We start from the raw sequence: 15,528 nt of genomic DNA, 5'->3' as shown, positions 1-15,528 counted from the left end.
TTTTGGGCATCAGTATGTAAAAGGGTAGGTTGGGATTCTGGTTTTTGTAGTGATGAGGGTGCAAGATCAAAGATGGGGGCTCAGGGATGAATAGTACTGGGATGGGAATACAGGGGCATGGAGCAGCTTGTGGAGCCAAAGCAAGACATAATTGAAGGCATGAGCCTGGTTATTGATGGGTTGAGAGCATGTGGCAAAAGCATGTCTCATCCTGCTGCTTTTGCTGTGTCTCCTGTGAGAGCTGCTGCTCTTTTAGGTGCCACACAGGGAAAAGGAGATAGGAGATGGGAATTGTGATCAGGAGCAGTCAGCAGGGATTCACACAATCCTGTTCAATGTGCTCTAGGATGACCCTGGCTGAACCAGATGACCCACTGTGGTCCGTTTCAACCTTACCCATCCTGTGATTCTGTTGTGTAGCAGATGGATTTCTGTGCTAGAAATTTACCTGGGTTTTTTTTAGTATCTCTTCGTACAAAACTTGTAGTGAGAAGCAGACAAGCATCTCTGTATGGTTGCAGTGTTCCTACAGAGTAGAGTTGTAACAAAAACAGATAATTGCCTGAAAAACACAGGGAGGTGCACAGAGTAGGAAAAACCTGCTAGTTTGATCCCAAATTACTGTCACATTCGCAAACCATTTTAACTGAAATAGCTGCTATTATAAAAATTACTCCTGAAAATAACACCAGATGTCTGAAATAACTGACTTAGCATCACCTGTCACATGAAGCATTGACATCAAATAGTTTCATCTCCTTTTTGCTTAGACCTGCTCTCACATGTATCATAGCATGAGCTTCTCTTCCAGAAAACTGTGATCTGTTCAGCCTGTGTCTAATTAAGTTAAAAACCCCTGGCATGTTGGGAGATTTTATGTAGGTTTCTTAAATATTTGACAGTTAATTGATTCAGCCACAGAAAGTACTTGAATAGTTCATTTAATTAAGATAATGTTTCTTAATTTTGTGTTGTCAAGGGACCTGGTTGATCCTAGACCTGCAGCTGGTGAACCAGTATGTATGCAGAAACAGATATCAATAAAGATGGAAATTATTCTAGGAAGACATTCACTTCATGCCACTTTGTCTTGCATACATCTGTACAATGCAACTGTCCTCTTAGAATAGGATCTGAATTACCATGCTGTGCTACATGGTGGTGGACTCCTAGTAACACGTTTTGGTAGACAGTGGAAAAAAACTGGTGTCTTGGTTATGCCCAAGGATCAAACATTCACCAGTCTGGAATAATTCTGAAAAGAGTTGATTTTCTAAAGTTAGAAACTTTAAGGGTGAAGAAGCAAATTTGTAGGTAGGGAAAAAATGTTGTACTTCATTAGATGAGCTATGATACTGCTTGCTAACATGTATTTTTTTTTGTTTTTAGCCATGGATGTATAAGGAACATTATAGACTTCTTTGAATTCAGATGCTGTGGTCTTTTTCGGCCTGTTATTGTGGACTGGACAAGGCAGTATACAATAGAATATGACCAAACTTCAGGATCAGGCTACCAGCTAGTGTAGCACCACCTTCATCCTGTGAGCATATCATACTGAGTGGTGCCTGAAAAATTTTCTCTCTCTCTCTCAACTCCGCATCCCTTGAAGAGTAGCATGCTGTGTGTAGGGCTGATGATGAATCATAAAGGTACCTTCTCTTCATCAGAATTTTATTAACAAAAGTAAAAATGGACAGAATAAACTGCCAAACCTGATAAGGAAGAGGAGGAAGATCAAAAAGGGATTTTAACAGTTCTTAACATGAGAATTATTCATGACAACATATTCACAGTATTTGTTATCGGTTTTTTTTTTTAAGGTCTTTCACAATGGAGCATGAGATTACTGAAGTATTGACATAAGTAGTTATATTGTGCTCAGCAGAAAAATTTGTATCCCAGTATCAATAATTCCATTGAAACAAGAATCTAGAATATAAAACTAAATTTCATGATACAGAGTTCACTGATCGCTATGTTGTAGTTCCTGTAATGGGATTTTTTTAATACAGATTTTCTGTAGTAAGATGTACATTGAAAAATGTGCTTTTCAGTACTGTCGTAAACATCCTATGGTGGGGATCCCCTGTAACATGTTAAGTTATAGCAGTAGGGCACGTCAGGTAATGTTGAGTAAAAATATGTTGCCCACGTTTTTTGGTGATTGTTTTTGCCACCAGTTAGTGGTACAGCTAAATACTTGTAATAATCCTGTTCTGAAATAATGTAGTCTGAAATAAACAACTGCACCAATAAGGAAAGCTTTTCTGTCAAAGCCCTGCTTAAATGCATGATACACCTGTAAAATTAGTTTACAGTATATAATGTTCAGGGGGAAAAAAAAGTGGGGAAAAATAATTATCTTTGAAGTAATTGTATAAGCAACTTACAAACTAGCAATGTTTTAGTATTAGGTTTGGTCCTCATGCAGTACAGTGTAGTGTATTTGGAGACATGTTGGATGAGAAATTACATGGGGGATACCACAGATGTGAAAGCAAAAGTCTCAGTTATTAAAAGACAAGATAGATTTAAATTGAATGCAATTGCAGAAGAAGAACCCAAAGCTGCCTGAAATGCTTATTTCATTTGGATGTGAAATAATGGAACCCAAACTTTAACAAAACCAAAAAATTAAGAATCCCCATAATAGCACGTGCGCACAGAAAATGCAGAGCAGTGTTCTGAAGAAGATGGTGTATTGGCACGTGGAAATGGCCCTTAATTTCTGTTTTTAAGTTCTCATGCTACAGATGTGTTTGGAAGGTAAGGAATGATCTGAAATTGCATTCCAAAGGGGCTTTTCTTGAATGTGATGCACTGATTTTTGTTATGGTGTTTTCATATACTCATAGTGAATTGTTCACTGCTTCCTTAACTATTGTTTACAGAGAGACTGAAAATCAGGTTAGTTCTCTTCTAAGTGCTGTAGCAACCCAGTGGTTCAAGGAACCTGTGAGGGGAGTTTGGGGAGGGACCTGAAAGCAGATGTCTGAGACCAGTGTAAAGAATGTGTATCTGTATATAAATAATTTATCAAATACTTTTCTCTCTGTGAGTGTGTGTTTAGTGTATTTAAAGCTGCTCATTTTCATTTTATTCAACCAAAAAAGTGTAGGAAGATATCTAATGAGCTTTTAGTGATGTTAAATATTGCTGTTAATAGGCATTATGCCCTGCAAATTCACTGCATGTTTGATGCTTGGCAAAATTAGCATTTTCTGTAATACGCAGATTACAGGTAATAAAGCAATCTAGTGGTATTCCCGGCCCTTGCCTTAGTAAGAGGAGCAGTGAAACTGTAAATAGTTGATGTTCAGTATTTGCAAGTAAACATTTTTCCTGTAGTTGTTCATTGATCTCAAGACACACACTTAGTTTGCAAGTACCAGATATCAGGATTTACAGAAGTGCAGCATTAGAGCCCTTGAATGTTTAATACTGGAAAAATCAACATTGTCTTGGACACTTTTAAGAGGAGAGGTTTGGGTATAGGGGTGGCAAGAAGCTTTGGCTACTGTTGTCAGACAAAATTTGTAATCCTAACAAAAACATGCTCTATTTCTGTGAAAACAATTGACTTCAGTCATCCATATTTTTTCTAATCAGAAAAAAGCATGAAAGCTTTACAGTATGGTTTGTTTTAATCACCAATGACATTCTTCAATTTTGTTCTTTTTTTTTTTTTTTTTTTTTTTCCCCACATTTTAGTTGGGGGTCGGTTGACTTGAGGAGTTTCAATACACTTCATTAAATATCACCCAGCCACCAGAAGAGCAGTTCAGTGTGTGATGCAAGTTTTGGTCATAGTTTCCCAGTAGCATTAACTGCCATGAATTGCATCATGCACTCTGTGTCAAAAATGTTTGCAAAAGAAGAGGTGATCCTTGGTAGCACGTAGTGAGTTCTGCACTATTTACGTGTCAGTAGCTCTCTGGTGACAGTTTTGTTGAGACCTGCAGAATGTGAGCGGTAGTAGGTAGTTGTGAAGATTAACACGCTTATATGGATTTGGGATGTATGAAGTTTCCAGTGCAAAATGTAACTTGTCTTGAGTAACACTGAATTGTTGATGTGAAATCATAAAGCAAGCAGGGGGGAGCCAACTATGCAGCATTTTTCTGTCAAGTTATCAGACTTAAAATTCACTTGTTGAACCAAAACTGCATTGCTTCTGAAACTTAAGCTGATCCAGACCAACAGCAGATCAGACCAACTTAATCTGACATAGGTAGAATAAATAGGAATTTTGTCTTGGCCCTAAACATGTGCTGTTTCTTTGCAGGTTTTTGTATTCTTTGATGTCCACCAGATTTTTTTTTTTCAATTAATGTGTAAAACAGCATCACTACATTTTAAGCTGTGGATTTTTTGTATATTATTTATAACTGTGCCAAGTATTATTTTAATACTGTCGAGATCTTGATGTGTATTACATTGTGAACAAAAAAAAAAATCTGTAAAATGTTTAATAAACTAGCTCTCCTTACATAAATTAAATCTGTTAAATTTTGTAAGTTATTAATCAAATAAATATTGACTCTTAGATGCAGTGTTTGTATTGACTTGGGGTGTGATTTCATACAGTGTAGTTTCTGTCCAGTTTTAGAAGCCTTTCTGGAAAGATGTGCAGGTGTCTTACAGATGGCATGCACCCAAATCTGTACAGATGTGAAATCCTGTGAGTTACTACACTGTTTTGGTAAATTACACATTTGCACTACTAATTAAAGTTAGCATTCACTAATTAAATATTCCTGTCTTTTGAGCGAAGCATGCTGGCAAGGTAACATTTCTTAGGGGAGAATTCCATCTGGGGAATGTTTCATGTGGCCTAGTGTACTTATATAATGACATTTGAGGTATTCTAAGGGTCAACCAGACATCTACGTAGGGCTAGGATGTGTCACCAAGATGTGTGCTTCTGGGTGGCACTTGCAGGAGACAGACTACCTTGACTCTTCTGCTCCATGCTAAAGGTTAAAGTTTGAGTAGAAACAAGGTAACAATCCAATGGAATTTAATCAGGATACTTATAACCAGCAGTATGTATGTGAAAAGTATAAGGCTAGGACTTAGGAGCACATCTAAAGGGAAGAAAAAGTGCTTTCTACTGAGTGTTGGTTTGGTATTGGCAACTGAGAATTGGTGGTGGTGTTCTCCCCTTCCCCAAGCAATGTTCCTGGTGAGGCTGTGTCCAGGCTAACACCCTGTGGCTTGTCAGGTGAAGACCAGGGAAGGTACTTTATTCCAGAAAGAATGACTGTCGACCTTCTGTGCTGAAGATCTCCATCCAAGATTTGCAGTGCTCCATCAGAGGAATTGCTGTGCTTGGGAGTCTTCATGATTTAAAAGCTGGTTCCTGGGTTTGGTTTTTTTTGGAAAGAAGCCAGCCCTCTGCACCCTCATTATGCCTTGACTAGATTCAGTGGCTTGCACCTCCCATTAGCTGCCTTTTAGTAAAATCAGACTTTTTTGCTATGAAAGCAATGTCTATGGTAGGAGTTAGCAGGACTGAGAGTTTTTCCCCAGGTTTTCTAGGCTGTGCGATTACTTGCTGCCTCACTCCCACCTGAAATGTGCTGCTTCCGAGTTACTGTTGTGTTTTCCAGCTCTAATCTTTCCTGCTCTGTGAACTGGACAAGCTCTTGGGTTACATTTTGAGCTGGCTTGTTTTTCCTCCTATCCACATGGTTCCTTTATGACCTGTACAAAATGCTCTTTGTGTATTATTTTGAGTAGTACATATTTTTCTAATTAGTCTTTTGGCTTGAACTGCTTCACTGCCTCAGACCACAGTCACAGATCTTGCTTGAAACTGCTTTAGAACGTGCTGACACACTTGCTTAATATTTTGTTGCAGCATTCCCAGTCTTGAATGTGTTTCCATAAAGTCAGTGTTGTGAAGGATTCTTTTATCCCAAAAAAGTATCAGCCTGCTTCGCAAACCAGACAAGAGTTTCAAAGTTCTTTTTTTTTTTAACCTAACTTCTTAATCTGCAGCTGTCTCGGTGGAGTATTCCTGCGCAGTAAGTTCTGTGCATAACAGCACCTCAATATCAAAGCACGTGCAGCCCCCCAGAATATTCCAGTGAAAATGGTTTGGTTTTCATTTACTAGAGACTCTGTAGCAGAGACAGGCAGCCATTTAGGCACACAGTTACCCCTGATCTGTCACTTTCAGGCTGTGTACAGAGCAGTAGATTAAGATTTACTGCTTCTGTGCAGTGAGCAGCTCGCTGCCTTGTACACACATATATGATGGTATGATACTGGAGGAGAGTGATTCAGCTCTGAAGGCCATGACTATGTTATGTCCAGCTTTCAGCAAAGCTCTGCATCAAGTCTATAGGCACCGTTTTTCCACCCCTGAAGTACCCCAGCAACACTCCCCTCACTTTTATTGCTGACAAAGTAGGCAACACTTGGATCTAGGGTATATCAACAAGCAAAGCTTTATTGAATTGTTACTAAGTATTAAAAGTGTTACAGTGTGATACACAAAGCAAGGAAAAAAGCAGTGTGTGTGTTTGTTTTTCAAATCATCGGCTGAAGGTAGACTACAGTAACTAGTATCTGTTTCACAGTAGTTAGTAACATTTAGGAAACTCTCTTGTTCCTTCTAGCAGGGTCTCAGCAGAGCTGAAGGGCATTTTTAGCCCCCTCACTGGGCGTGAACAAGGGCACCTGCTCCCTGGCCGTACCCAAATCCCTTGGGGCCAAAGTTCTTCGCGTAACAACCTGTGAGAAAGATGAAACGCAGTAGCTGAGTCTTCTGGCACATTAATTGAGAACAGCACTGTCTAGGCTAAGACTCGGCTGCTTCTCCTTAGTCACTAGAATATCCCCCTGGGAAGCAATGCTTAGAAACATTCTGTTAAGCTGCATAACTGCCAGGACTGAACTCAGTAGCCAGGACTGGTCAGTCCATGTAGCTCCCAGCTCACTCTGTGAGAGCAACTCACACGTCGGTTCTGTGGCTTGGTATCTGTTAAGGCATTTTTTATCATCAAACCACTGTGTGGATCGAGTTTGTATCTACAACCACGCAAGAAGGCATGGCAGGATGCTTGCTGGCTTGTTTCCTTACTCTGTTCAGGCAGAGGGTACAGGCTGCTGCTGCATTTCTCAGTATGTGATGTTTTGCTTGATGCAGATCTCAACTACACCAGCAGCTTCAGTAATACCTATTTCATTTTTTTACTCTATTCCTATGGCTTACAGAGCACTTCCATGTTAACATGAGCCTGAAAGTTTCTTATATCAGCAATATATTGACCGTCTGTCCTTGTAAGACATTACCTTGAACCATAAACAAATGATCTTTGCTTCTTTTCTCACCTTTACAATAGATTTCTCCCTCTTTTTCAGTTAGGGTTGTAGATTCTAGGCTTTTTCCACACTTGGCACATCGGAAGCAGTTCTTGTGCCATGGCTAGATAAAAAATAAAAATAAAAATATAGTATTAATACACAGGATGCCCAAGTTGGTAAAAACCCACATTAACTGCAGGTATCTGCATCAGTGTTGATTACAGACTGGTGCAATGAAAACCAGCTGAAGTGCATCAGTAGCGCACAAGAGCATCTGTATTTCTGTGAGCAGCACAAAGCTCCAGATTCCACCCAGCATCCTGCTCAGAGCAGCATTTTGAAAGGTTTGGGCTGCTCTGATCAATTCAGAACACATCGTGGCTCTCTGTAGCGAGTGAGTCAGACAGCTGGCAGACTGACATGCAGTTTTACATGCTATTTCCAGAGACCATCCCCTTTTTGCTGAAACATTCAGCCTCCCTCACAAGCTGCACGCCACAAGTTTCCTCTTCTGGGTGAGGGCTTCTGTAGTCTGCTTCAAGTCTCTAGCATGAGATGATACTGAATCTTCACCCCTGAAGTCTAAGGTGATTATTCATCACCCTGCATTTCAAGTGCTTTTTTTTTTTCAATTAAGTTGATTGATTTGACTATTTCCAGTGCAAAGAAATGCAATTCTAAAGTAACTGCCCTGCTGTTGGTTCCCTGCTGCGAATGACATAACACACTTTGCTCAATTTAAAGTCCACGTAACAGGTACAAAACAGCACATGCAGTTCCTTACCTTTCCAGCTCCTATTACTTTCTCTGCTGCATAAACAGAATCACCACACCTGGAGCATTTCTCTGTCCCTCCAAACTTCTGAGCAAACTTGGAAGGGTTTGGATTTGTGGTGGGCCGGTGAGGAGAAGGCGTGCTGAAAGAAACAGGACATTTGTTTTCTCTACTCTTTTACTACATGATCTCTTGCTCTTCTTAGCAACATGAACAGACCAGCATCCAACACATGGTACAGAATACAGTACTGCTGCAAAACTGTAAGAGAAGTAAGTTACCAGCAGGGCTATCCAATTACACTTGGTAGGGAAAAAAACAAAGCCACAACAACAAAAAGGGAAAGGCCGTGCTTTAAAGGATAAAAAGAAGCTACTGTAAAGGCTAATTTCCTGAGAAGCCTTCCCCTTTTTACTTAACTAGAAGAGCTGAACTCTATCAGGACATGGATTTTTCAGATAGTAAGCTACAAATAATTCTGTCAAGTTCCTGTCCACTGATTATAATCAGGAACCTGAATGGATCACTGAACATGGCTGGAGAGCATACATCATATAAACGTTAAGCAATAATTTAGGAACTTGCATGAAGCAAGCTGTGAGACATACCTCAGCTTCTTTCCACATGCTTTGTTTTACAGCAAGAACTTAATCAGACTAGGAATGTTTATTATTTAATGTGACTTTTGGTTTTGGCTATAATTAAGCATAATTAAGTTCTTCATCTGCTAGTTAAAAATTCATTCTGCTTGTAGCCCCAGATTCTCAGCTGTCCAAATCCATCCCAGCAAGAACCTGTTGAACATTTCCAGCTTATTTAGGAGAGCAGTGTGAGACCCACAGTCACCTCTGTGAGCTCATGCAACGCCATCAGCAGTTCCATAATCCAATCCCCTATGGCTCATTCATAGGATGAGCGTGTCCTTGCTTGCACGAACTCCTGCTTCTGCTCTTCCGACTCACATGGTCACCAGTGGGAGCTTTGTGCAATGCAGGTTCAATGCCCTGCATTCAACTAGACTGGGATGTTTTGCAATATGTCTATTCCAAACATGAACATAAACAAAACCCAGCCTGAAAGACTCCCCTGAAACTGAAGGACAAGGGCCATGCGCCCCCCCAACTCAGTTTACTCACCTCTCAGGCTTGATGCCTAGTCTCTCTCCCCGGTCCATGTTCAGCGTGCCTGCCCCTTGGCCATATCCGTAACCTTTTGGGCCATACTTTTTCCCATAGCAAGATTTGCAGTAAACTTCAGCATCATGAATTGCTACAGTTGTGCTGTCCAAGTTTTTCCGGCAGACCACTGGAGGTAAAAAAAAAAGTTAAACTGCCTTGAGGGACTATTTCCATCAGCACACATAGTAAGCCAAAAATCAAGTGAGAAGTGATGTTATGGGTTTCCCTATCCAAAATCCTTCCCATTAGGCTGTGGGACCACCAGAGATTAGAGGGAGGAAGTTGCTGTTTGAATTTGTGATTTATGCTTAGCCCCGTAAAGGGCTCTATTCCTTCCCACCTCTTCATGACCGTGACATTTAAAGCCTGGAAACTTGCTGTGGTTTGATGAATGAGGCTGCTCAGAAACCCAGAGAGGGCAGTCAGCAGTTTCCCTTGATAGATGCCATACAGCATGAAGCAAAAGCCTATCAGTACAGAGGAGCCCCTGTCCTGCCCTTTTGGCCAGGGTGGGGCTGGGTAAAATTCCAAACCTTCAAGGTTCCTCCCCTCCCCCCCACCTCAGTACTGCTTCAGGGCAGAGCTGGGGCTGGTTCACAGCTGTCACCGGAGGGGCTGTGCTTTTCTGGCCTTCCTACATTGTCCTTCAGCACAATGCAAGCCCTCTACTCAAGGTTACAGTAGAAGGGAGAACTATTTCCTTCTTAAACCTCCTTTTGTATGCCAACTGGCACACTCTTTCCATCTGCAACAGCATTATGCCCATGAGAAAGAATTTGGGGAGAAAAAAAGAAACACCCTTATGAATTTTTTGTTTAAAGATTTTAATGTCTTCAAACCACTGGGTGACCTTTGCTTATGACATTCACTAGCTCCAAGGTTCTTTTTGTAAGACACTAATATCCAATAAGTAAATCAATTAATGCATGTTTGTTAAGTCTACAGACTTTAACCGCAACAGAAGTATGCACTAAGGAAAAGCATGTATTCAGACACACTAGAGCCATTGTTTGACTGTAAGTTCCAGGTTTCTTTTAATAGTAACTCCCATAAAAGGCTGAAAATGAGGCAGACGATGCATCTAATCTTCGGTTTTTGTGACCACTGTAGAGCTCAAGGAAAGGAGCGTAGGTGTGCTGAGGCTCTCAATGCCAGCATAGCACAGCACAGCACAGCAAGGTTAGGCAGCAGACTTAACAGCAAACTTGTTTGAGGGGCCCAGCTGTAACTGCAGCCAATATAAGAGGGCTAAACCCTAGCTCTGCCCATATGTATTAATCACCAACAAGTGGGGCAAAACCTAATGCTTGCAATAAGGTAAAATTCTCTGATTCAGACAGGCTGTCTGCTTGCAAAGTAGGAGCCTCCAATTCACAGGGACCCTTTGTTCCCGTCATCTAAGCAGAGGTATTTTCAGCAGAGAAAGTGATTTTCAATGCCTCACTGGGCTTGTTGGTTGGACTGGAAAATAATGCTTTGGACTCCTTTCATCTGAAATAAACCACAGGCCCCTGTGCCAAGAAAATTTAGTTTTTTGGCTGCGCTAAAGCATCAACAACTCAGCTGTGCTCAGGCGCACCAGTGCCCTGGTCTGTGCAGGACTCCAGGGCAGCAGTTTGATAACTGCTCCTTCAGCTTCTGCCAGCCCCAGGACCACAGGGAGAAGCCCAGCTGAGCTCAGATCAGTGCAAACAGGGCTCTGCCACTGGGCTTTCTCCTCTGCATGAGCAACACTTAAGCCAGGTTTCCAACCTAGGGATCCCTTAGACTTCTGAGGAAAAGGCTGGCCAGAGTGCAAATGGATGTGCTCTGCTCTGAGACATACATCCTACCCCTTGGTATGATAAAACCTCTGCAGGAGGTGAGCTCTCCCCTTGGGACTGCCAAGCCCAGGAAGCATGTGGGGAAGCAGGAACCAACCCCAACACATGATGGACAAAGCTGCCACCCCCAGTGGACAGGTACCAGCAGAGTCTGGGATATCTCCTGTGAACCAGCACCTTGCTGCTGTGATCCCTGCAGCCAGGAGAGATTTTGGAGGGGAATACTTACTGCAGAGGAAGCAGCACCGGTGGAAGCTCCTCCCATCGCACTGCACCTCCTCAGCATGGTAGACAGTGCGGCCACAGGCACCACATTTGTTGCCACCTCCCCAGTTCGGCATGGTGGTTCTGTGTGCTCTGCCAGGCAGGAGGGGAGAAGGGGAGAGATTTGTTAAACACAGTGTCCTCCACCACCCTGGCCCCAGGACAGCTGGGGCTACAGGCTCCTTCCTTTAAACCAGATCTGTGAAGTTTGTGTGGCATCAGAACACAACCCTGCAATTTCATCAACTGTTCGAAAACGTGACCTTCCACTGTGTGAGAAGTTTTTGGGATCAGTTCAACTTCCCTGCTCTTCAGATGCCAGACCAGACTTAAAGGCTTAGGCAGGCTCTCTACGGCTATTTGTAAAAGCAGACGAACTGGCAAGGGGAACAGAGACTGCGGCTGCTGAACAGCAAGAAAAACAGAGACACGGTCTTCATGAGCCATGTCCTCTGTCCCTGCCTGGGGATTTTGAAAGTTACGTAAATTGGATATGCACAAATTACAGTTTTATGCACAAGAGCTTTACTGCACCTGGAGCAAATGCCCCCCCAGATGGATATAACTTCAGTTTCTATGCTTCATTAATGCTGGGCCTCTCATCTGATAGAAGCAAACCAATTGTGCCAACAATGGCATTTTGTTTTACTGAAGGGCCTGTCATTTGGGATGTGGTACAAGCCAAAGTTCACTTCACCAGAAAACCACTTATTAGGGCTGTAGGAACATTCTGAATTCCTCTGAGATCACACCTGCACCTCAAAGAAGTTTAAGGGGGATTATTTTCCAGGGACTCCACCCCGACTACATGAACTGCACCTTTACCAGACAGGTATATCAACCAAACCCAACTGCTCAAGTAGCCACAGCTGATTTAAAAGGAAGTGAAACCCCTCTCATGCATTACTTTGCAATGGACACTCAGAAAACCATGGGGACAGGCACCTCACTCATTGTGTCAACCTGTACCCCTGGGAACAGTCTCTTACATTAAGCCAGAAGCAGTGGCTGCCCCATCTCAGGCTGATCTGCCCCCTCCTGAACTCCCCTGCACTCCCTGTCACCACGGCCAGCAGTTCCCCCCCAGCTCGACTAGGAGCTCCCCGGCTCCTCCTATTAACTGCCTGGGGTTAAAGTTCCAAAGCGGAGCCCTGCCCATCATCTTCGGGATTTCTGAGGCTTTCTTCCTTCCCGCCACCACCACCACGAGCTAACACAGCCGTGTTTGCTGAAGGCTCATCTCTCAGTCAGCCCTGAACTGCTCTTGGCTTGTCACTGCTGTTCAATGCTGGTTTGCTCTCACCAGCACAGAGGCCAACACAGCCAGACAGGGTTACTGCCTCGGCAAGCTTAACCTACCAGAGCTGCACTCATCACCCCCACTGCTCCTTACTGATGCTCATTTCACACAGGGTTTTTGGGCGAGGAGCATGGTTTGCCCACTGGAAGCCCAGAGGGCACCTCCTGCCACCCTAAGCCACCAGCAATGCCATTCCCTCCCTGTAGAGTCCCCACAGCAGCACAAGTCAACTACCAAGGAGGGAGGCTGGGAAGGAATTTCCTGGGAGCTTCTGACTTTTCTCTGCAAAACTCACCTTCAGTTATGCTTAGAAGCTCTGCTAGGCCTGACAAGAAGATACACACAACAGCATCCCCACTCAAAGCCCACAGCCTGCTGCCTTGAGTTAACTTTGCACTCATCCCTCTGAGCCAGAAGCAGAAGACTACCAATCTCCAGTTGCCTCCCTGGCCAACAGGGAGGAACTGGAAGTGCCACCACGGGGTGCCAGACAGGAGCACTTTTCTTCAAGAGCTCCTTTCTCTGAGGGGCCCCTCTCCCAACGTGTGGGACAGGCCTCAGTGCAGAGCGAGCCACCTCGTGCCCCAAGCAAGGTAGAGCAGACTCGCAAATCACAACTGAGAGCAGCAGTTTTGGCTAAACCTGAATTAAGTGACCCATCTTGCTTGGTAAAACAAGCCTCCTGCCCCAGCAGCATGAGCAGCAGTTCAGCAGTTTTAGGGATGCAGGGTAGGATGTGTGGTTCCCAAGTAAGACATGCTGCCAGGTAGCTGCTACAAGACCTTTGTCCAAGACAAGCAGACAGCCATTCATGGCATGTGGGAAAATAAGATTAGTTTATTAAACTCAATTGGGGCACCTTAGGTACATTCCTAAGCAACAGCTTAGGAAACGTCCTCAGAGTGGCTGAGCAGTGCCATTTGCACACTGACACCAGTTACTGAGATGGCCCTTTGTTTAATACTTCCATGGGATTAGCATCATTACTGCTCCATGGTTTAGCACTAATACCCTGACCTAGCTCATAAAATTAGTTTTATGACATTTCCTACTTTGCTTTTGTCATTCTTGGCACAACGGTACAGTCTAAAAATCAAGATTCCATTTCTTTTATTCAAGTGCTTGGCTGTGCTACCACACAGCAGCTGACATCAATCACAGCAAAGAGCGTCCTTAGTTAAAGGGAATATAGGCTGCACAACGCTTTGGAAAAGGAATGCATGGACTGGAAAAAAAAAAAGAAAAAAAAGGAGGAGAATAGATTCCTTTTCACTCTGTATGCTTTCCAAAATGTAAATGGTATTTGGTACAAGAACTACTTCTGTCTTTTCCTCTCATCACAACCATGCTCATGTTCTTTTGTGCATTGACATGAGCCTACATTATTTTAATCATTTTGTTAACAAACAATAATTTAGTTTTCATGCACACTAGAGCTGAGGCCCTGAATCAGGTTTCCCCAGCTTTGCCCCAGATTTCACATACAATATTGGGCAACCCAGGGTGCAGCTCCACCCTTTCTTCCTGAGAGAGACAAAATACTAGACGACCCGACAACCATTAGCTAAACTAAAATCTTCTGATAAGGACTTTGGGAATTCATTAAATGAAAACCAAAAAGGAACTGAAGTCGGTACTTCAAGGTGACCATATGCTCTTCCAGAGAAGGTATTTCCATTTATCCTCCCCATGATGTTCTCATGAAGGCTTGCGTGGGAACAACGGCAATATTTCCTCAGTTACTCAGCAGCAGGAGCTCTCTCCTGGCAGCGCTGTCCCGGAGGCGCCTCAGGGGCGAGGGGCTGGAGCCCTGCAGCAGCCCCGGGCAGCACCGGCCCGTCCTGCTGCCCAGGGCTCCTTCCAGAGCTCCACAGGGAGCAGGCTCACACCTCCAGTGCCGCCTCAAGCCTGCCCTGCTCCCTCGAGACTCTCTGGCTGGTTCATGCAGGCCTCCGGGGAGCTCAAGAGCAGCAATCAAATACCCAGGTGATCTCGCTGCCAGCACCAACAATTTTGGCTGTCGGCTGCGGCTTGATGGCAGCTGCTTGTACCCAGCACGTCACCCGGACAAGCCACGGCAGCCGCCAAGTCCTTTCCGACCCGTTTGTTAACAGCAGCTCTAATTCAAGAGACCTAAGCCAGCCGCAAGGCAGACACACAGGAATTCCAGGCTAGCCAGTTATCCCGGACGGCTTTCTCGGCGGCCCGTCGGGGGAGCCCGGTGCGTGGCAGCTCCGTCATTAGAGCAGCCCAGCAGCAGGAGCGGGCGCGCCTCGCCTCCCCCGCGCCGGCACCGGCTCGCGCTGCGCCGCTCGCCACCGCCGACCCCTGCCCGGCCCGGGCTCCGCCCGCCCCAGCGGCTGCCCCGGCACTCACCTCGGCTCGGCTCGGCTCGGCTCGGCTCGGCTCGGCTCGGCTCGGCTCGGCTCGGCTCGGCTCGGCTCGGCTCGGCTCGGCTCGGCTCGGCTCGGCTCGGCTCGGCTCGGCTCGGCTCGGCGCGGCGCGTCTCAGCGCGGCGCGGCCCCGCGGCGGCTTAAAGAGCCAGGGCGGAGCCATGAGGGGCCCGGCCCCGCTCCTGGCGCGGCGCTGCCCGCGCTGGGCCGGCCGAGGCCGAGGGACGGGAGGGTTCGGCCCTGCCCTGCTCCTCTCCGGCCACCCCGGGAGGCAGCAGGAGATGTCCCAGCTGCAGCCTCGGACCGCAGGACTTCAGCCTGTGGTTTTGCCCAGTTTTAGGATTCTGCTTTACATTCTTGCAGGCTCCGTGGCCGTGTTTCCCGGAGCAAGGGGAAGGGACGCAGGGCTCCCCGAGAGGTTTCCCAGGACGTGAGGAGCGGGCCAAGGCAGGAGCCCGTGCCCGATTCGTGGGAGCTT

General features: G+C 44.9%; 2 protein-coding genes across 2 annotated transcripts in view; one reads left to right on the top strand and one right to left on the bottom strand.

Annotated features, from left to right (window-relative positions):
* The window catches only part of ZDHHC17 (zDHHC palmitoyltransferase 17), a 67,741-nt gene extending 63,244 nt beyond the window's left edge, over positions 1 to 4,497 (top strand). The window contains exon 17 of the mRNA XM_082280072.1: positions 1,390 to 4,497. Within this exon, the coding sequence (XP_082136198.1) occupies positions 1,390 to 1,528 (139 nt within the window). The 3' untranslated portion in view covers positions 1,529 to 4,497. The remainder of the gene's footprint in view (positions 1 to 1,389) is intronic.
* Positions 4,498 to 6,435: 1,938 nt separating this feature from the next.
* On the bottom strand, positions 6,436 to 15,131 carry CSRP2 (cysteine and glycine rich protein 2). Its single transcript, XM_082280030.1, has 6 exons — positions 15,034 to 15,131; positions 11,323 to 11,450; positions 9,229 to 9,397; positions 8,102 to 8,234; positions 7,345 to 7,438; positions 6,436 to 6,744 (listed from the first exon to the last, which is right to left on the bottom strand). The coding sequence occupies exons 2-6, from the start codon at positions 11,432 to 11,434 to the stop codon at positions 6,668 to 6,670; spliced, it is 585 nt and encodes a 194-aa protein (XP_082136156.1). The 5' UTR covers positions 11,435 to 11,450; positions 15,034 to 15,131; the 3' UTR covers positions 6,436 to 6,667.
* Between the last annotated feature and the right edge of the window lie 397 nt (positions 15,132 to 15,528).

The sequence above is a fragment of the Coloeus monedula genome (genome assembly GCF_965178545.1).
Source record: "Coloeus monedula genome assembly, chromosome: 4".
NCBI classification, from domain to species: domain Eukaryota; kingdom Metazoa; phylum Chordata; class Aves; order Passeriformes; family Corvidae; genus Coloeus; species Coloeus monedula.
Note: the sequence above shows the minus strand (reverse complement) of the source record. Positions and strands in the feature narration are given on the sequence as shown.

What these genes read in the sequence shown, in the direction of transcription:
- CSRP2 (XM_082280030.1), bottom strand. Translation starts at nt 11,434, where the DNA reads ATGCCGAACTGGGGAGGTGGCAACAAATGTGGTGCCTGTGGCCGCACT. An exon ending in CCGGTGCTGCTTCCTCTGCA is followed by an intron (nt 9,398 to 11,322) that starts GTAAGTATTCCC and finishes TTTTACCTCCAG; the next exon opens with TGGTCTGCCGGAAAAACTTG. An exon ending in CTAGGCATCAAGCCTGAGAG is followed by an intron (nt 8,235 to 9,228) that starts GTGAGTAAACTG and finishes TGTTTCTTTCAG; the next exon opens with CACGCCTTCTCCTCACCGGC.